Here is a 23,127-nt window from a genome sequence, read left to right on the forward strand (position 1 = left end):
AATTACACGTCTGATGTTTGAAACTGCTAAACAATATCTTATTCAAAATAATCTCCATTGCTTTTCATACATTTCTGCCATCTCTCTGGCAGGCTATGAATGCCATGCCAAAAAGCAGTTCTTCTTTTGAAACGAACCACTCAGCTAGCCATTTTCGTACATTTTCATAAAAACTGAACCGTTGTTCAGCGAGAGCGTGTCCCAGTGATGCAAATAGATGATAATCGGACAGAGCTAATTCTGGAGAATAAGCCGCATGCTCTAGTATTTCCCAACTGAAGCCCTCAATAATTTCCCTGACCTGTTTTGCTGTGTGTGATGGGGCGTGATCATTGAGCAATATGACTTTGTGTTGCTTTTCCCGTATTCCGCTCGTTTTTGACGTAATGCTCGATTTAAATCGATCATTTGCTGTTGATAGCGATCAGTGTTAACGGATCCCACCAAACACAGAGCATTGTTTTCTTTCTAAGGCGATTTGGTCTTGCAGTGGATATTGATGGTTTGCTTGGATCCACCCATGATTTACGACGCTTCGGATTCTCAAAATATATCCATTTTTCATCACCTGACACTGTTCAATGGAGACTTTCTTTTTGTATCTGGCGATCGGAATTTCACAAGTGGTCATTCGATTTGCTTGCTGTCTTTCATTCAGTTCATGCGGAACGGCTTTCTGCGTCACATTCAGTTGTTCCGTGAGTCCCTGCTGAGTCTGAGCATCATCTTCATCCAATAAGGCGTGTAATTCGTTGTCGTCGAACTTCTTAGGTGATTTACCGCGCTCGTAGTTTCTCACGTCAAAATCACCACTTTTCAATTTTTTGAATCACTCGAAACTGTTTTCCCAGGAGCATGTTCGTCGAAAGCTTTTACAAGCATTCGATGAGATTCTGCAGCAGTTTTCTTCAAACGATAACAGAAAACCAATGCTGTCCGAAAATGGTAGATAGCAGACACAAAACTCGACATGTTTACGGGTTTGAAACAGATACCGATGTTGACGTTTGTTGTCAGCCGTTACAGCAAGCAGATGGCGCTGCAGACGCAGTCTTACGCGCCCTACACTTACAATTAGTACCATCTGTAGGCAGATTCTGGTTTCTCTACTTTTACATCTGGTGTATTCAGTTCACTAGGCAAGACAGAAGTCCAGGGGAAAATCCCTCACTTTCATCTGGTTATTACAATGGATAGAATCCAGATTACATTTTATACATTTTTGCAAGGAAAGGACCAGTACTGACTTAGTCATCCGTAATGATTAGAATCACCTCCGCTCTTATAAAATGGCCACATTCAAGGCGTCACTCCAAAGCTGCACAGAGTACGACTTAGCCAGGAAGCCTTTCACAGGGAATTAAAAGTTATTCACTGCACTTCACACGTTTCATACATTTTGGTAGAATGTCTGAATTAGATGGCAAAGAACTGAGTGCAAAGAACATTGTACCTATTTTTTCACACCAAAAATTCTTGGTATCTCCGTTGGAAAAGAGGACACATCGGGACCAGACCCTTCTTGTACGGGTTTATAGTAGTTGTTCTGACTATTCATCAGTAAAATACTTTGGTTAAAATACATTGGTCAGACGGGGAGAAGTTTTAATGTTGATTTAAAAAAACCTGTTTGATGAGGCGAACTTGAAAACGGCACGCAGTACACATTTACGTGCTTCGGGTACTGCATTACAAACATTTCTGAAGCTCCAAAAAATTTACATAGGGCAGCTAAGGGCCGTCTGCTTAAAATTTTAGGAGTGAAAATGATGAAATGCCTGAAAACTATACGCGGATATACCCTTAATAGGCAGATGGAGTTACGTCTCCATTCGTTTTTGGCATATTTTGAGTGGATACACAAAACGCACACGAGTGACAGCTGCTGACATAACAGGCATCTTACCGGCTTCCTCTCCCTTTCGTGGCTTCGTTCTATCCACCTACAGTGGTTAGAAATTTGTCATGTTATTGTGATACAAATCTGTTTTCGTGTGTTCATTTTGATTCCTCCCTGTAGTTCTAGCACTATAAAAATTTCTGGAGTTGCATTTTTAAGATAACAAATGCTATATGATTTTTTAAGGTAGCAGATCTTTTACCTCTGAATTTTTGCGTTTTGTTGGCCTCCATTTTTTACCTCTTTGGACAACTGATGTGCTCTATTTCACACTGTAGCATATAATATAGATTATAGTGTGACTTTGTAATGGTATTGTGTATCTTTTAGTTAAGTGTAATGCTGTTAAGAACGGCTATCTTGGTTGTTGAATTTCGTGTAGGGTTCATTATGTTCTGGTGCTTTTACGTATGCATATATCAGTGTTGTTTGGCACCTTGTCGACCCCTTTCGCATGTTGCGGCCTCTGGCTCGCTGTAACGATTCCTCTTGCTCCGTGCATGCGCTGCTAAGCGTTCATCCTAGGACGCAGCTCGCTGATCCATACATTTCATAAAAGTGAATATATGTTTGTATCTATGTATGTTGCTCAACTCCTCCTAAGTTAGTGGTTAGATTTGACCAAACGTGGTACACATATCACTTACTTTCTGGAAATCACAGGGGGGGAAGGGTGGGGGGCGAAAGAACCGTATTCCTCCCAAAGGGGTAGGTTTGGGAGGGGGGGGGGGGGGGGAGGATGGAAAAGGAGCGTATCGCTCGGCGCGCAAACAGCCAGACTACAGCTATTCATCCATTTCTTGAAAATGGGAGCCCTTAGCGACTTTCTACCAACTTTGCCCAATTTCAAACTTTTACGAAACTATTTCTCGCTGGCACTTCTCCAGCAAAATGATGAAAGGAAAAAAGTTTATTGCTTACTACATTTCCGCGGTTCATGGAGTGAAACTGCCGCGTCAGGGATGGTCTTTTAATTTATGACTTCTTTACTACTAACTCTATCTGCAACGCTTGTTATAGACAGTATCTACATATACCAATGGATGTACCTGCAAAATTATTGAGGAGATTGAGGGAGGACATAGAAGCAATTCAGAGGCGGGCTGCTAGATTTGTTACTGGTAGATTTGATCATCACGCGTGTGTTACGGAAATGCTTCAGGAACTCAGGTGGGAGTCTCTGGAGGAAAGGACGCGTTCTTTTCGTGAATCGTTACTTAGGAAATTTAGAGAACCAGCATTTGAGGCTGACTGCAGTACAATTTTACTGCCGCCAACTTACATTTCGCGGAAAGACCACAAAGATAGGATAAGAGAGATTAGGGCTCGTACAGAGGCATATAGGCAGTCATTTTACCCTCGTTCTGTTTGGGAGTGTAACAGGGAGGCAAGATGCTAGTTGTGGTACGAGGTACCCTCCGCCACGCACCGTATGTTGGATTGCGGAGTATGTATATAGATGTAGAGATAAGACGTCATAAACCCCGAGCTGCCAGAAAACGAAACTGTTGGGTGAAATTCGCTAGAGACAGATGTGAAATATGTGTGAAAATACGTGTAAAATACGTTAAATATACGTGAACTACATATGACGTGTATGTACTTGGGGTAAGCTTGGACAAGAAGCTTCTCCTAAATTCCAGGATCGATTTTATTATAAGGGGCGTTCAAAAAGAAACGAGTCGGAGGTGTAATTACAGAAACCAGTACCTGTATGTTAGGAGTATTGACCCTGGCTGTTGAGTCACTTGTCCCGCTGTGACACAAGGTAGTGAATGGGTGTCTCATAAAGTTCCCGGGGATGTTAATCAGCTCCGCACGTACACCTGGACGTCGTCGTCCACACGAGTGCAGGAAAGGTTATGCTGACGTTCTTGTTTGACCAAGGTGGCCGCCTTCTGATTCATTTCCTGCAGGACCGGACGACAGTGAATGCCCAGCCTTACTCACAAACCTCGTCCACACTTTGTCAAGCGTTCAAATCAAAACAACCAGGCAATCCCACCAGTGGGGTCATTCTGTTCCACGACAGTGCAAAGTCTCATACGACCGACACAGTCGCGGCACTCCTGCAGAAATTTAAGTGGGAGGTTCTCAGCCACCCTCTCCCTGTGATTATGCCATTTTTGGTCCCATTAAAAAGACTTTGAGGGGCCAACAATTCACCTCTGTCGACGACGTCCAGCTGTACGTGCGGAACTGGTAAACATCGCAGCCCCAGGAATTTTATGAGACAGCCATTCACCGCTTTGTGCCACAGTGGGCCAAGTGTCTCAACAACCAGAGCAGTACTTCTAACATACAAGTACTGGTTTGTGTAATTATGCCTCTGGCTCGTTACTTTTTGAGCGCTCCTTATACGTACCGTATGGAAGTACTGTGGGAGTAAGAACTAGCAACCTCCTGTTTGGATCGGAATGACAACTTGGAGAGAGAATGTTGCAGGAAGAGATGGACAGAGGGGGAAGGAGATGGTGGACGGGGAGTGGGGGTGGAGGAGATGAACAGAGAGAGGGGGAGGAGCAGATGAGCAGGGAGAGGAGTAGGACAGGGAGAGGGGGAAGGAAGAGCCATATTAATAGAAGACTGGAATGTTCACATACCGGACAGCCGGGCAAAGCCGTACACTCAATTAGTATGTTGCACTAGTGCGCTGGGCGCTGTTCCCGAGAAGACGTAGGGCATGTTTTCGGGAAACCTTTCGAGGTTGGGAGGGGGCGGTAGGTGTTCTTTCCATCGTCATGATGTTGGTTCTTATTTTAAAAAAATTGTTTCAACGGATATGTCCTGCCGTTGTTCCTCTGGTTACTTTACTGGTAACAGTTGCGTTCTTTATTACGCCAGTTTTGTGCAGGAAGATATGGGACTTCTGTAATTTACTATTACGGAGATTTTGAATGTCTCGATTGGTCCGTATTCTCCACTTGTTAATCAGCACTGTATGTACTAGGTACTCATATTCAAGATAGTTCTGATTTTTGAATCACTTTACGTCCGCAGTTTGTCATCTCAAGATGTGATTGCATTGTCATGAAGCTAGTTGTGGTTAACAAATCGTTTTGACGCAACTGTTGCGGTTTTCATCATTCTCTGTAGGAATCAGCATGGGTTTCGAAAAAGACGGTCGTGTGAAACCCAGCTAGCGCTATTCGTCCACGAGACTCAGAGGGCCTTAGACACGGGTTCACAGGTAGATGCCGTGTTTCTTGACTTCCGCAAGGCGTTTGACACAGTTCCCCACAGTCGTTTAATGAACAAAGTAAGAGCATACGGACTATCAGATCAATTGTGTGACTGGATTGGGGAGTTCCTAGATAACAGAATGCAGCATGTCATTCTCAATGGAGAGAAGTCTTCCGAAGTAAGAGTGATTTCAGGTGTGCCGCAGGGGAGTGTCATAGGACCGTTGCTATTCACAATATACATAAATGACCTGGTGGATGACATCGGAAGTTCACTGAGGCTTTTTGTAGATGATGCTGTGGTGTATCGAGAGGTTGCAACAATTGAAAATTGTACTGAAATGCAGGAGGATCTGCAGCGAATTGACTCATGGTGCACGGAATGGCAACTGAATCTCAATGTACACAAGTGTAATGTGATGCGAATACATAGAAAGATAGGTCCCTTATCATTTAGCTATAAAATAGCAGGTCAGCAACTGGAAGCAGTTAATTCCATAAATTGTCTGGGAGTACGCATTAGGAGTGATTTAAAATGGAATTATCATATAAAGTTGATCGTCGGTAAAGCAGATGCCAGACTGAGATTCAATGGAAGAATCCTAAGGAAATGCAATCCGACAACAAAGGAAGTAGGTTACAGTACGCTTGTTCGCCCAATGCTTGAGTGCTGCTCAGCGGTGTGGGATCCGCACCAGGTGGGGTTGATAGAAGAGATAGAGAAGATCCAACGGAGAGCAGCGCGCTTCGTTACAGGATCATTTAGTAATTGCGAAAGCGTTACGGAGATGATAGATAAACTCCGGTGGAAGACTCTGAAGGAGAGACGCTCAGTAGCTCGGTACGGCCTTTTGTTAAAGTTTCGAGAACATACCTTCACCGAAGAGTCAAGCAGTATATTGCTCCCTCCTATGTATATCTCGCGAAGAGACCATGAGGATAAAATCAGAGAGATTAGAGCCCACACAGAAGCATACCGACAATCCTTCTTTCCACGTACAATACGAGACTGGAATAGAAGGGAGAACCGATAGAGGTACTCAGGGTACCCTCCGCCACACACCGTCAGGTAGCTTGCGGAGTATGGATGTATATGTAGATGTAGAAGTAAAATATTTCGAAGAGCTGTGAATTTAGTGTCGTTGTTGTTGTTGTTGTCTTCAGTCCTGAGACTGGTTTGATGCAGCTCTCCATGCTACTCTATCCTGTGCTAGCTGCTTCATCTCCCAGTACCTACTGCAACCTACATCCTTCTGAATCTGCTTAGTGTACTCATCTCTCGGTCTCCCTCTACGATTTTTACCCTCCACGCTGCCCTCCAATGCTAAATTTGTGATCCCTTGATGCCTCAAAACATGTCCTACCAACCGATCCCTTCTTCTAGTCAAGTTGTGCCACAAACGTCTCTTCTCCCCAATCCTATTCAATACCTCCTCATTAGTTACGTGATCTATCCACCTTATCTTCAGTATTCTTCTGTAGCACCACATTTCGAAAGCTTCTATTCTCTTCTTGTCCAAACTAGTTATCGTCCATGTTTCACTTCCATACATGGCTACACTCCAAACAAATACTTTCAGAAACGACTTCCTGATACATAAATCTATATTCGATGTTAACAAATTTCTCTTCTTCAGAAACGCTTTCCTTGCCATTGCCAGTCTACATTTTATATCCTCTCTACTTCGACCATCATCAGTTATTTTACTTCCTAAATAGCAAAACTCCTTTACTACTTTAAGTGTCTCATTTCCTAATCTAATTCCCTCAGCATCACCCGATTTAATTTCACTACATTCCATTATCCTCGTTTTGCTTTTGTTAATGTTCATCTTATATCCTCCTTTCAAGACACTGTCCATTCCGTTCAACTGCTCTTCCAAGTCCTTTGCCGTCTCTGACAGAATTACAATGTCATCGGCGAACCTCAAAGTTTTTACTTCGTCTCCATGAATTTTAATACCTACTCCAAATTTTTCTTTTGTTTCCTTTACTGCTTGCTCAATATACAGATTGAATAACATCGGGGAGAGGCTACAACCCTGTCTCACTCCTTTCCCAACCACTGCTTCCCTTTCATGCCCCTCGACTCTTATTACTGCCATCTGGTTTCTGTACAAATTATAAATAGCCTTTCGCTCCCTGTATTTTACCCCTGCCACCTTTAGAATTTGGAAGAGAGTATTCCAGTCAACATTGTCAAAAGCTTTCTCTAAGTCTACAAATGCTAGAAACGTAGGTTTGCCTTTTCTTAATCTTTCTTCTAAGATAAGTCGTAAGGTCAGTATTGCCTCACATGTTCCAACATTTCGACGGAATCCAAACTGATCCTCCCCGAGGTCTGCATCTACCAGTTTTTCCATTCGTCTGTAAAGAATTCGCGTTAGTATTTTGCAGCCGTGGCTTATTAAACTGATAGTTCGGTAATTTTCACATCTGTCAGCACCTGCTTTCTTTGGGATTGGAATTATTATATTCTTCTTGAAGTCTGAGGGTATTTCACCTGTCTCATACATCTTGCTCACCAGCTGGTAGAGTTTTGTCATGACTGGCTCTCCCAAGGCCGTCAGTAGTTCTAATGGAATGTTGTCTACTCCGGGGGCCTTGTTTCGACTCAGGTCTTTCAGTGCTCTGTCAAACTCTTCACGCAGTATCATATCTCCCATTTCGTCTTCATCTACATCCTCTTCTATTTCCATAATATTGTCCTCAAGTACATCGCCCTTGTATAAACCTTCTATATACTCCTTCCACCTTTCTGCCTTCCCTTCTTTGCTTAGAACTGGGCTGCCATCTGAGCTCTTGATATTCATACACGTGGCTCTCTTCTCTCCAAAGGTCTCTTTAATTTTCCTGTAGGCAGTATCTATCTTACCCCTAGTGAGATAAGCTTCTACATACTTACATTTGTCCTCTAGCCATCCCTGTTTAGCCATTTTGCACTTCCTGTTGATCTCATTTTTGAGACGTTTGTATTCCTTTTTGCCTGCTTCATTTACTGCATTTTTATATTTTCTCCTTTCATCAATTAAATTCAATATTTCTTTTGTTACCCAAGGATTTCTAGCAGCCCTCGTCTTTGTACCTACTTTATCCTCTGCTGCCTTCACTACTACATCCCTCAGAGCTACCCATTCTTCTTCTACTGTATTTCTTTCCCCTATTCCTGTCAATTGTTCCCTTATGCTCTCTCTGAAACTCTGTACAACCTCTGGTTCTTTCAGTTTATCCAGGTCCCATCTCCTTAATTTCCCACATTTTTGCAGTTTCTTCAGTTTTAATCTACAGGTCATAACCAATAGATTGTGGTCAGAGTCCACATCTGCCCCTGGAAATGTCTTACAACTTAAAACCTGGTTCCTAAATCTCTGTCTTACCATTATATAATCTATCTGATACCTTTTAGTATCTCCAGGGTTCTTCCACGTATACAACCTTCTTTCATGATTCTTAAACCAAGTGTTAGCTATGATTAAGTTGTGCTCTGTGCAAAATTCTACTAGGCGGCTTCCTCTTTCATTTCTTAGCCCCAATCCATATTCACCTACTATGTTTCCTTCTCTCCCTTTTCCTACACTCGAATTCCAGTCACCCATTACTATTAAATTTTCGTCTCCCTTCACTATCTGAATAATTTCTTTTATTTCATCGTACATTTCTTCAATTTCTTCATCATCTGCAGAGCTAGTTGGCATATAAACTTGTACTACTGTAGTAGGTGTGGGCTTCGTATTTATCTTGGCCACAATAATGCGTTCACTATGCTGTTTGTAGTAGCTTACCCGCATTCCTATTTTCCTATTCATTATTAAACCTACTCCTGCATTACCCTTATTTGATTTTGTGTTTATAACCCTGTAGTCACCTGACCAGAAGTCTTGTTCCTCCTGCCACCGAACTTCACTAATTCCCACTATATCTAACTTTAACCTATCCATTTCCCTTTTTAAATTTTCTAACCTACCTGCCCGATTAAGGGATCTGACATTCCACGCTCCGATCCGAAGAACGCCAGTTTTCTTTCTCCTGATAACGACATCCTCCTGAGTAGTCCCCGCCCGGAGATCCGAATGGGGGACTATTTTACCTCCGGAATATTTTACCCAAGAGGATGCCATCATCATTTAATCATACAGTAAAGCTGCATGTCCTCGGGAAAAATTACGGCTGTAGTTTCCCCTTGCTTTCAGCCGTTCGCAGTACCAGCACAGCAAGGCCGTTTTGGTTAATGTTGCAAGGCCAGATCAGTCAATCATCCAGACTGTTGCCCCTGCAACTACTGAAAAGGCTGCTGCCCCTCTTCAGGAACCACACGTTTGTCTGGCCTCTCAACAGATACCCCTCCGTTGTGGTTGCACCTACGGTACGGCCATCTGTATCGCTGAGGCACGCAAGCCTCCCCACCAACGGCAAGGTCCATGGTTCATGGGGGGCAACAGATCAATACTTCTTCCCGGTAAACGACATTTAGGTTCACTCTAAGGGCTTAAATTCTGGAAATGAGAGCATCATTTTAAATACACAGTGATAATTTATTCATAGTCGCCACAGCTGAACACCTTGCATCGAATTTATTTTGTCATTAATGTCTCCGTTTCAGAGTCGCTCAGCCGCTACTTCTGGGATTCACTATTCAGTACTTCAATCCAGGCAGCACTATCACGGAAGAACAAGCCTACATCTACGCAAGTCTGATGGTGATCATCAATTTCCTGAAGATGTTCTGTTACCATCACTACAACATGCTGACCACATATGTCGGCATGAGGGTCAGGGTGGCCTGTTGCGCTCTTCTGTACCGGAAGGTGAGCACTACACGGTTTTATGGAAGCAAATTTTAAAACATCAGTGCCTGAGAATTCACGTGATTCACATGAAACTACTACCGTAGCTTATCATGAGTAAATGTGACGTCCTGACAGCTAAAACAGGTTTTGCCCACCTTCAGTTACGCGACAGCTTGCACTCTCAAAGACACTCATGTAATTAATTTTTGGGGTCGTGCATTGGATCATTTGTTAAATCGAAGAGAGGTATCGATGTGCCTATTGTACACAAACTCTTTTCAGAATGTCAGATATGGTGATTGAACTCTGGTGTACCTAATGAACAAAACTGGTTTTTTTGACTTCTCTCTAAGGCATTGTTGACTTTTTCAATAAATTTCAGCTCTAAATGATAAATATACGGTTCAAGTATCGCGAGAGGAGAAGGTATACACGGTACATGGAAAATAACAAAACATACAGTTGGATTACTTCACTGAAACTTGAAAAATGGAACAATGAATTTTTTGGGACGCTCAAGGTCAGATGTAGACTCTTGTATTGGTTTATTAATGATGAATATAGGATGAAGGTTAAGGAAATCATCAGGAGAGGTGAGTCAATATATAAAAGAGGTATAATGATGAATTGGAAAATGATGTGAAATGGTTTTCGAGGCTTTACATGCTATGGTAACGAGTACCACAGTTGATACTTCACATGAAGGGGAATGAAATTTCATGAAATGGGCTATCACATAATTTAGATAGAAAATATAGGTAGTTGGACAATAGTTATAAGAGACGTTTAGTTACAGAAGACATACACTACGTGATCAAAGTTATCCGGACACTTGGCTGAAAATGACTTACAAGTTCGTGGCGCCCTCTAGCGGTAATGCTGGAATTCAGTATGGTGTTTGTCGACTCTTAGCTTTGATGACAGCTTCCACTCTCGCAGGCATACGTTCAATCAGGCGCTGGAAGGTTTCTTTGGGAATGGCAGCCCATTCTTCACGGAGTGCTGCACTGAGGAGAAGTATTGATATCGGTCGGTGAGGCCTGGAACGAAGTCGGCGTCCAAAACATCCCAAAGGTGCTCTATAGGAACCAGGTCAGGACTCCGTGCATTCCAGTCCATTACAGGGATGTTACTGCCGTGTAACCACTGCACCACAGGATGTGCATTATGAACAGGTGCTTGATCGTGCTGAAAGATGCAATCGCACTCTCCGTATTGCTTTTCAACAGCGGGAAGCAAGAAGGATCTTAAAACATCAGTGGAGGCCTGTGCTGTGATAGTGCCAAGCAAAACAACTAGGGGAGCAAGCCCCCTCCATAAAAACTCAACCACACCATAACACCACCGCCTCCGAAATTTACTGTTGGCACTATACACGCGGCAGATGACTTTCATTGGGCATTTACCACATCCACACCCTGCCATCGGATCGCCACATACTCCACACAACGTTTTTCCACTGTTCAACGGTCCAATGTTTACGCTCCTTACACCAAGCGAGGCGTCGTTTGACATTTACCGGCGTGATGCGTGGCTTATGAGCAGCCGCTCGACCATGAAATCCAAGTATTCTCACTTCCCGCCTAACTGTCATAGTACTTGCAGTGGGTCCTGATGCAGATTGGAATTCCTGTGTGATGGTCTGGATAAATGCCTACCTATTACACATTACGACTCTCTTCAACTTTCGGCGGTCTCTGTCAATCAACAGACGAGGTCGGCCTTCAAGCTTTTGTGCTGTATGTGTCCCTTCTCGTTTCCACTTCACTATCACATCGGAAACAGTGAGCCTAGGGATGTTTAGGAGTGTGTAAATCTCGAGTACAAACATATGTCACAAGTGACACCCAATCACCAGATCACGTTCGAGGTCCGTGAGTTCTGCGGAGCGCCCCATTCTTTTCTCTCACGATGTATAATGACTACAGAGGTCACTGATATTGAGTACCTTACAGCAGGTGGCAGCATAATGCACCTAATATAAAAAACGTATGTTTTTGGGGGTGTCCAGATACTTTTGATCACTTAGTGTATCTCAAACGATCGACGAAAGAAGATCGAAATACAAAAATATTCAGGAGCAGAACGGACACGACATAAGTAATCCACATAGCAGTAAAATCAAAAGGACGCACAACGGAGTTGAAACGGCAGGGAGTGTAGGAGTGGGGGAGTGAAATAATGCTGGTGGTTTTACTGGATAATTGTCAGTTCATCATTTCTTATTGGAAGTAAAAGGCTGTACTCATTACTGGTGACTACGAAGCCTCCATCCATGCGTCGTATTCGGACACGATAGCGAGGTAATGACAGGCTAACAGCTTGCACCCATGCCACGTACTCCACAACACCATGCGAGCTCCGTTCAAGGCACCGATAATTGGCAAACAGCCTGTACTCGATGCGCACAGATCAGGACTGGGTTATAGCTCAGCGTCGCGGTTACAGCTCCAGTACAGGCTGGCCACTAACCATGGCGCTAGAGCGGACAACGTGTTCCGTTCCTCGTTCATAGGCAAACTTGACGCTGACAGCCGCGCTAGCTGATGTTGCTCCACTTCCTCCTTGGCCACAGACAACCAGTGCAGCGGGGATACAGTATTATAATCGGCGTTTGACAGTGCTTCGCAAGACGTGTGTTCAGTCATGACAGAAGGGATAGATTCGAGAAGGATTTTTGTATATTTCGTTCAATTAACCTTATCAGCATTTGGTTGAAATATTAAATGGAATGCGTGAAGAACTTAAATCAAGTCCACGCTTATGGGGTTTGAATTCCATTGCTCCAGAACAAAAGTCTAGTTTATAAACACTGATATAGATCCTTAGTACATATCTAACGGCTCAACTTCTTATTGTTCCTAGTTTTAATCAACAAATACAGTGCATTAAGTACACTGAGGTGGGATACATCCCAATATAGTGTCGGACCTCATTTTGCTCGGAGCGGTGCGCTAACTCGACGTGGCATGGACTGAACAAGTCGCTGGAAGTTCCGTGCGGAAATATAGAGCCACGCTGCCTCTATAGCCGTCCATAATAGCGAAAGCGTTGCCGGCGCACGATTTTGTGCACGATTGATCTCTCTGTTATGTCCCATAAATGTTCGGTGGGATTCACGTCGTTCTATCTGGGTGGCCAAATCATTCGCTCGAATTGTCCAGAATATTCTTCAAACCAATCGTGAACAACTGTGGCCTTGTGGCATGGTACACTGATGTCTATAAAAAATCCATCTTTGTTTGAGAACATGAAGTCCATGAATGCTTGCAAGTGGTCTCCAAGTAGGCGAACATAACCATTTACAGTCAGTGATAGGTTCAGTTTGACCAGAAGACGCAGTTCATTCCATCCAAACACAGCCTACATCGTTATGGAGCCACTACCAGCTTACACAGTCCCTTGTTGACAATTTGGGTCTATGGCTTCGTGGGGTCTGCGCCACACTCGAACCCTATCGTCACCACTTACCAGACGGTCGAGGTGGCCGAGCGGTTCTAAGCGCTACAGTCTGGAACCACGCGACCGCTACGGTCGCAGGTTCGAATCCTGCCTCGGGCATGGATGTGTGTGATATCCTTAGGTTAGTTAGGTTTCAGAAGCTCTAAGTTCTAGGGGGCTGATGACCTTAGAAGTTAAGTTCCATAGCGCTCCGAGCCATTTGAACCATTTTTAACCACTTACTAACTGACAGAGGGAATCATCTGAGCAAGCCACGGTTTTTTGGTCGTCCAGGGCCCAACCGATATGGTCTCATGACCGGGAGAGACGCTGCAGGCAATGTCACACTGTTAGAAATGGCACTCGCATTGGTCGTCTGCTGACATAGACTATTAACGTCAGATTTCGCTCATTGGCCTAACAGATACGTTCATCGTATTTCCCACATTGATTTCTGTGGTTATTTCACACAGTGTTGCTTATCATTAACTCTGACAACGCAAAGACCGCTGCTCTCGGTTGTTAAGTGAAGGCCGTCGGCCATTGCGTTGTCCTTGGTGAGAGGTCAAGCCTGAAATTTGGTATTATCGGCACACTGTTGAGACTGAGGAACTCGTAATACTGAATTCCCCAAACGATTTCCCAAATTGGAATGTCGCATTCGTCTGATTCCAACTACCAATCTGCGTTCAAAGTCTGTTAATTCCCGTCGTGCGGCCATAATCACGTCGGAAAGTTGTTCATATTGTAACGCCCCCTTAGAAAAAAATATATGACTGTGCTGATAAACCTCTTACTTTATTTGATTTTCAAACAGCTGAGCAAAACTGAACGTACTCAGATATTTCTCTCTTTACTTATTCTGATCATCACTAAACTGACACACAATATTATTTATTTTATTTATTTTATTTATTTATTTATTTATTTATTTATTGTTTTTTGCGCAAAGCAATCTGACTTTCAATAATTCCTACAAAAGAATGGCCCTGACTGTCAACAGTCATGATTCACTTACCTCACAAAAATCGTCGTTACTCGAACTACTGCAATACAGCGAGCGCCAATACTGCCAACTAAATGAAATATTTTATCTACTGAAGGCACTTACTACTGATAGGCATAGTTAGCAAATGAAAGATTTTGATAAAGAAAAAACAATGTATTTACCTTAATAGTGTTCAAAAGTCATAATATATGTATCAGTTCATGACATCCAGTCTTACAAATTTCCTTTTTCTGACGGACACACATCCAGATCGTCCGCTCTCAAAACTCTGCCATCTCTCTCCCCACATCCACAACTGCTGGCGGCTCACCTCCAACTGCGCAACGCTACGCACTTTTCACAAGCAACAGCCCAACACTACACAAGCGAATATTCCAACAATGAATCCAACTTGCCACAGACTGCACACAGCACAGTCAGTGATTTTCATACAGAACACTACGAGGCGTCACCAGCATAAAAACCTAAACAGCCTACTTACTATATGAATTACCTGATTACAAATGACAGCTCCGCCAAAGCACTGGTTTCTATACCTTATGTATACTATGCTACCGCAATCTGAATATGTTTGTTCCACTAACCCATGACTTTGTCACCAAGTGGAAACTGATGAGTCAAATCATTATGTCTGTTGCCTAGCCCAAGAGTGCATGTAGTCTGTTGACGTCGCTGCCGCGTCATGCGGTAAGGAAAGCACATAAGCGAAGCGGAAAGGAGTGGGGAATCATACCGACGACGTTAAGGGCCAGAAAAGTGGAAATCTACTGACGTAAACGACTGTGATAAAGGCCAGATTCTTATGTCCCGGCGCCTCCAAAGCGAGCAGCCTGGTAACGGCAAATATAGTCGATTGTTCGCTTGCTTCTGTCTTCAGCAAGTATGAAAAGTGGCTGTAGAATGGTGAGTCCACGAGCAAGCCACAAGGTGCTGGACGTACACGCCTGACTACAGATCGTAGAGGTTGGAGTCTTGTTCGCTCAGTTAGGGAGGAAACGTAGCGACCCATGACAGGCCTAATGACAGTGTACGCTGTTGGTGCAGGCACAAGTATTTCGGAGCACACTGTTCTGTACATATTGATGAATGTGGAGCTCCGTTAGACGAACCCTATGTGTCCCTATGTTGAACCAAGCAGATCGTCAATTACGAATACAGTCGGACAGAAGCATTAGAGATAGGACTGTAGATCAATAGAAACTTTATGCCTGGTCAGATGAATAATTTTTCTTATTACACCAAATCGATGGTTGTGTCTGGATACGGCGTTATGAACGGCGCTTGAACTATCACCACGTCACGGGCATAGGGCGATGCTATACAGGACATTCAGATGGCTTTCATGGGATCTATGGTGGTAATCAAATACACCATGACGTCTGTGGTCTACATGAACATCACTGCGGATCACGTGCAGCCCGTCGTGCTTGATCGATCCCCTGACGGCAGTGGACTCTTTTTAGGATGACCGTGTCACGAGCTCAGGATCATGCTGCGATGGTTTGCCGTCTTCTTGGGCATCAGATTCGCCTGATCTGAACCAAACGGAACACATCTGGCTTGCTAGCCACGAACCACCGGCCCGTAATTTACGGGAATTGCATAATCTTTGGGTACACATCTGGCACACAAACGTCCTGAAAAATTAATAGAGAATCCGTGAAGTCGTTGCTATACTGTCTGTGAAAGATCGACCAACACGCTATTAATCAGGTGGTACCAATGTCTGGCTCACCATTGTAGGACCTGCTTTATCGGCTTCAGGTTTCCAGACGACTATTAATTTAAATATGAACTTTCTGAGTTGTCGAGACACTAACCTACGTCATTTAAGGAAATGCTGGAGGTACTAAGTTGCTAGAGAACGTCTGGAACAAAACACACTATTGTCTTGTGCTTCAGGTACTCCGCATCAACAAGCAGTCCATGGACGTGACAGCGACGGGGCAGGTAATCAACCTCATGTCCAACGACGTGGCCCGCTTCGACGTCGCTTCGATGAGCGCCAACTGGCTGTGGATCGCATTTCTGCAGCTGGCGATCGTCACGTACTTCTTGTACCGCTCCGTGTCTTGGGCGGCCTTCGCTGGTGTCATTTATGTCATCATCATGACGGTTCCACCACAAAGTAAGTTAAATGAGATACTGTTATCGTCCAGTAAACTAAATTTTTTGAGGCAACAATTGCAAAAATACATCAGCTTGTGTTACTGGTGTAAAAATAGCTGAAACAGTTTCATATTCTTACTAACAGAGTGGCTAAGACCTGTCCCATCCCATTGCTCTCAGCTGCACTGCATGGATTCAGACATTAACTAAATGAAGCTGGTATCTGTACAGATACCATTGGTGATCTTGCAGCTCTAGAAGAATGAAATTATAATGAACTCCAAACCTTTAGCTGCTTGCAGGCGTTGATAAATATCAACGGGGCTGTCCTGCTTATAGATAAGACGCTCTAACCGACTGAGACACCGAGGACACACGACAGTGCGACTGCAGGGACTTATCTCCCGCACGCTCCCCGTGAGACTCACACTTTCCAATTTTTTGTGCACACACTACATTTGTAGTGCCCCTGCCTACTACACTCATTACTCGCGGTAGTCAATCTACCGATTCCCGTAAGAGTCTGAGCAATGTGAGTACATCTGCACTTTCCGACATGTCCGAAAGAACACATACCATCTTCATATAGAGGAGGCTTACCGGCCAACGACCTTCTTCAGTGCTGATGCACTCACATTGCCCGAACTCCTACGGGAATCGGTATATTGACTACCGCGAGTAATGAGTATTGTGGGCAGGGGCAGTACAAATGTAGTGTGTGCACAGAAAGTAGGATAGTGTGGGTCTCACAGGGAGCGTGCCAGAGAAGAGTCTCTGCAGTCGCAGTGTCCTCTGTGTCTTCTGTGGCTTAGTCGTTTAGAGCGTCTATCATGTAAGCAGGAGGTCACGCTTTCGAATTCCGGGTGGGGTACACATTTTTCAACTGTCCCCGTTGATATTTATCAACGCCTGCAAGCAGCTAAAAGTCTACATTTCAGTATACACCACTGGTCATTAAAATTGCTACTCCAAGAAGAAATGCAGGTGATAAAGGGGTATTCAATGGACAAATATGTTATACTAGAACTGACATGTGATTATATTTTCACGCAATTTGGGTGCATAGATCCTGAGAAATCAGTACCCAGAACAACCCCCTCTGGCCGTAATAACGGCCTTGATACGCCTGGGCATTGAGTCAAACAAAGCTTGGATCGCGTGTACATGTACAGCTGCCCATGCAGCTTCAACACGGTACCACAGTTCATTAAGAGTAGTGACTGGTGTATTGTGACGAGCCAGTTGCTCGGCCACCATTGACTAGACGTTTTCAATTGGTGAGAGATCTGCAGAATGTGCTGGCCAGGGCAGCAGGCGAACATTTTTTGCATCCAGAAAGGCCCGTACAGGACCTGCAACATGCCGTCGTGCATTATCCTGCTGAAATGTAGGGTTTCGCACGGTCAAATGAAAGGTAGAGCCACGAGACGTAACACATCTGAAATGTAACATCCACTGTTCAAAGTACCGTCAATGCGAACAAGAGGTAACCGAGACGTGTAACCAATGGCACCCCATACCATCACGCCGGGTGATACGGCAGTGTTCACCGCGATGTCGCCAAACACTGATGCGACCATCATGATGCTGTAAAGAAAACCTGGATTCATGCTAAAAATGAAGTTTTGCCATTCGTGCACCCGGGTTCGTCGTTGAGTACACCATCGCAGGCGCTCCTGTCTGTGATGCAGCGTCAAGGGTATCCGCAGCCATGGTCTCCGAGCTGATAAAATGGCTCTGAGCACTTTGAGACTTAACATCGATGGTCATCAGTCCCCTAGAACTTAGAACTACTGAAACCTAACTAACCTAAGGCCATCACACAACACCCAGCCATCACGAGGCAGAGAAAATCCCTGGCCCCGCCGGGAATCGAACCCGGGAACCCGAGCGTGGGAAGCGAGAATGCCACCGCACGACCACGAGATGCGGGCATCCGAGCTGATAGTGCATGCTGCTGCAAACGTCGTCGGACTGTCCGTGCAGACGGTTGTTGTCTTGCAAACGTCCCCATCTGTTGACTCAGGGATCGAGACGTGGCTGCACGATCCGTTACAGCCATGCGGATAAGATGCCTGTCATCTCGACTGCTAGTGATTCGAGGCCATTGGGATCCAGCACGGTGTTCCGTATTACCCTCCTGAACCCACCGATTCCATATTCTGCTAACAGTCATTGGATCTCGACCAACGCGAGCAGCAATCGCGCGATACGATAAACCGCAATCGCGATAGGCTACAATCCGACCTTTATCAAAGTCGGAAACGTGATGGTACGCATTTCTCCTCCTTACAAGAGGTATCACAACAACTCTTCACCAGGCAACGCCCGTCAACTGCTGTTTGTGTATGAGAAATCGGTTGGAAACTTTCCTCATGTGAGCACGTTGTAGGTGTCGCCACCGGCGCCAACCTTGTGTGAATGCTCTGAAAAGCTAATCATTTGCATATCACAACATTTTCTTCCTGACGGTTAAATTTCGCATCTGTAACACGTCATCTTCGTGGTGCAGCAATTTTAATTGCCAGTAGTGTAATTTCATTAACTAAATGCTCAAAATGATTAAACGTAATGGCTCAAAGGAATTAATTGCATTTCTCAAGACTACATCTTCAAGCTAAATAAAAATAGAAACTAGGAGCAAAGTTTAATTTACCCATCCAAACTAAAACGTTACCTTGGCGCATCTTGTAAATTGTCGCTCAAATGGTTGCCTGTAGCGGTCTCCTGGTGCAGCTAGCTCCATCGTCCATTAATTACCCATTGTGCGTCAGTTCGAGATGTTGCTAAAACAGGAACAAAATGTTTTTTGCTTTCTCCACTTCAGCAGGTGCAGTTCAGTTACAAACGGACGGCGTGGTTTTCGTCTTGCGCTCCACAGTGCACCTGCTACAGCGCGAAGTATTTGGCTATGGCGAAAACATATCCAAGACGCTAGTATTCGTTAAAGGCGTAGAGCGCATTCAACAAGCCCTTTATGATTTTGGTAAACAACAACATGCAGGGTTTTGTAAGTTCATTCCGGACATAGAGACGGGAAATAGCAGTGATGAGCTGTGATGAGGTGCCATTTGATTTAAGTGGAAAAATGAACTGCCACTACGTAGGAATGCGGGGAACAGGGCAGTCGCAGATCCTAATCGGCAGACAGCGACTCTCTGAAGTCTCATGTGTTTTACGGGGTTTCTTGAGGACAGCTTTATGTACTGTTACAGGGACCGCGTACGAGCATATGTGGAGAACTAGTTTTTCTCGCAATAGCTAGAACAAGCCGACAGCTTTTTGTAAACTCGACGGAGCACCTCCACGCTAACACCTGCGTGTGAGAGTGTTCCTTAATCATGAACTGTATCAGTCATGGATCGGCGTTAGGGGCGCACAGATCTCTCAATGCGCCATTAGCCTCCAAGGTGGACTGATATTACGCTACACCGTTAGTCTAACACTGTTGGTTACGTTGAAGAAATGATTTATTGATAAACAGCCAATACGGATTCAGAAAATATCGTTTTTGTGAAACTCAACTAGCCCTTTATTCTCGCGAATTAGTGAGTGCTATCGACAAGGAATGTAAAATTGATTCCATATTTTTAGATTTCCAGAAAGCTTTTGACACCGTTCCTAACAAGCGACTTCTAATCAAATTGCGTCTCAGCTGTGCGACAGCATTCGTGATTTTCTGTCACAAGGGTCACAGGTTTTAGTAAATGATGGAAAATCATCGAATAAAACAGAAATAATATCTGGCGTTCTCCAAGGAAGTGTTATAGGCCCTCTGCTGTTCCTAATCTACATAAATAATTTAGGGGCCAATCTGAGCAGCCTTCTTAGAATTTTTGCAAATGATGCAGCCTTTTACCGTCTTATAAAATCGTAAGATGATCAAAATAAATAATATGTTGGTGCGAAATATACAAGAAAAACACACAAATCTATACGCTGTGAAATCAACTAAATATTTAGGATTACAATCACGAATAACTTAAACAGGAACGATCACATGAACAATGCTGTGGGGAAAGCAAGCCTAAGACCTTGATTTATTTGCAGAACACTTAGACAATGCAATAGGTCTACTGAAAAGACTCCATACACTACGCTTGTCCACCCTCTTGTGGAGAACTGCTGTGTGATGTGGGAGACGCTTCAGATAGGACTGACAGATGACGCTGAAAAAGTTCAGAGGACAGTTCGTTTTTTATTACGGCGAAATAGGGGAGAGAGTGTCCCGGATATGATATGCGAATTGGAAGATTTTCGTTGCTGTATGATTTTCTCATGAAATTTAAATCGCCAACTTTGTCCTCAGAGTGTAGAAATGTTTCTCTTCGCGCCACCTACATAGGACGGAATGATCATCATAATAAAATAAGATAAATCAGCGTTCGTACGGAAAGATTAGTGTGTCCGTATTTCCTGCACTCTGTTCGAGAATGGATCGATGGAGAAATGGCTTGAAGATGGTTCGATGAACTCTCTACCAAGCACTTAATTGTGATTCACAGAGTAATCACGGAGATGTAGATGTAGCTGTAGATGTAGATGTAGTCACCTCCGTCTTGAGCACAACGCCGAGAACTTTCATACAACTATGTGAACCTGTCAGGAAAGCCCTTCTGTGGAATGTTGTTCGACTATCTTGTCGCATCGGCTTGAATGTCGATTGTATCTTCAGAGCATTGCCGCTCCATGCACGAGGGTGAGTCAAATGAAAACCTTAAATTTGTAATAACAAATCTAAATTTTGCGCCGTTATCCTGTATGTTGGTAAGCGTGCTACAAACAGCGTGCAGAATGGTCTGTAGGTGGTAGCATAGTGCAGAAGCACACATACCGTCGCAGTATCAGTATAAAGATGGCCGCCCCACTTGCGACTTGCACCAGGGAAGAACAGCGTTCTGTTATTCAGTTTTTGCGTAGTGAAGATGTGAAACCTATTAAAATTCATCGAAGAATGAATGTTCAGTACGGTGATTCATGTTTGTCACAGCAGCAAGTCTACAAATGGAAGAGGAAGTTTTCAAATGGTGTGACTTCAGTGGAAGATGCTTCTAGTCCAGGTCAGGCATAACGAGTTGTGACTTCACAGAACATTTGCAGCAGTTGAAGCCATAGTGAAGGAAAACCGGTGAGTGACACTGAATGACGTTGCAGCATGTTTACAGATTAGTCGTGGGTCAGCACACCAAATTGTGCATGATGTTCTCCAGTTTCACAGAGTGTCTGCAAGAGGGGTGCCACGGCAGCTGACTCCTGAAATGAGAGAAGGACGTGTTGTGAAGAATTTCTTCGGCGCTTTGAACGAGAAGGTGATGGCTTCCTTGCAAGAATGGTTACTGGGAACGAAACACGGGTTCACTTTCACCAACCGGAAACTAAGAGAGCGAGCAAGGAATGGCGCCATTCCTCATCACCAAAACCAAAGAAGTTTCGAACAGAACCATCAGCAGGGAAGGTTATGCTGACTCACTTTTGGGACGAAAGAGGCGTCATTTTGGAGCATTACGTGCCTAGAGGGACCAATGTCACCAGTGTATCATACAAAGATTTCCTAAAATATCATCTGCGGCCTACAATCAAATCAAAGCGAAGTGGATTGCTGTCAGCAGGTTTCCATTTGCAACATGAGAATGCAAGGCCCCACACTGCCGGTACAACAGTTGCAACAATCACAGACCTGCATTTTGAGTGTCTTCCTCATCCACCCTACTCACCAGACCATGCCCCAAAGGATTTTCCATATCTTTGGACCACTGAAAGACGCAATGGGAGGAAAGAAGTTCCGTTCTGATGAAGAGGTACGCCACACTGTACATGAGTGGTTGCGCCGACTACCGAAAGAATTTTTTTCTCAATGAATTTATGCACTTTGTAAGCTCTGGAGGACTTGAATTGACATTATGTTGAAAAGTGATACAGCTTTGTACCACTTCTGCACAATAAATGGTTTCATGGTTGAATAGTGCATGTGATTTTTTTTGTCCGGTTTGTGAATGGTTGTATCTCCCTTCCCATTCAACAAAAGCATTGAAAGTAGTAACTGTAGACATTCTTGTAGAAGTATGGGAGAAGTTTGACTTTAGTCTGTAAATTTGCCGTACTGTGACAGTGGAACACTCATAAAATATTTATGAAAGATAAATAAGAAGTATGATCCTCAACGTAGTTGTAAAAAGTACTCGAAGGTTATACATGCATTTGTCCAAATACACTCCTGGAAATTGAAATAAGAACACCGTGAATTCATTGTCTCAGGAAGGGGAAACTTTATTGACACATTCCTGGGGTCAGATACATCACATGATCACACTGACAGAATCACAGGCACATAGACACAGGCAACAGAGCATGCACAATGTCGGCACTAGTACAGTGTATATCCACCTTTCGCAGCAATGCAGGCTGCTATTCTCCCATGAAGACGATCGTAGAGATGGTGGATGTAGTCCTGTGGAACGGCTTGCCATGCCATTTCCACCTGGCGCCTCAGTTGGACCAGCGTTCGTGCTGGACGTGCAGACCGCGTGAGGCGACGCTTCATCCAGTCCCAAACATGGTCAATGGGGGACACATCCGGAGATCTTGCTGGAAAGGGTAGTTGACTTACACCTTCTAGAGCACGTTGGGTGGCACGGGATACATGCGGACGTGCAATGTCCTGTTGGAGCAGCAAGTTCCCTTGCCGGTCTAGGAATGGTA

At 44.1% G+C, this 23,127-nt stretch overlaps 1 protein-coding gene across 1 annotated transcript in view; it reads left to right on the plus strand.

The window, feature by feature from the left end:
• LOC126334844 (ATP-binding cassette sub-family C member 4-like) overlaps positions 1-23,127 on the plus strand; it is a 170,103-nt gene that overhangs the window by 36,940 nt on the left and 110,036 nt on the right. The window contains exons 4-5 of the mRNA XM_049997511.1: positions 9,683-9,887; positions 16,222-16,447. Of these exons, the coding sequence (XP_049853468.1) occupies positions 9,683-9,887; positions 16,222-16,447 (431 nt within the window). The remainder of the gene's footprint in view (positions 1-9,682; positions 9,888-16,221; positions 16,448-23,127) is intronic.

The sequence above is a fragment of the Schistocerca gregaria genome, chromosome 2 (assembly GCF_023897955.1).
Source record: "Schistocerca gregaria isolate iqSchGreg1 chromosome 2, iqSchGreg1.2, whole genome shotgun sequence".
In the NCBI taxonomy this organism is placed as follows: Eukaryota; Metazoa; Arthropoda; class Insecta; order Orthoptera; family Acrididae; genus Schistocerca; species Schistocerca gregaria.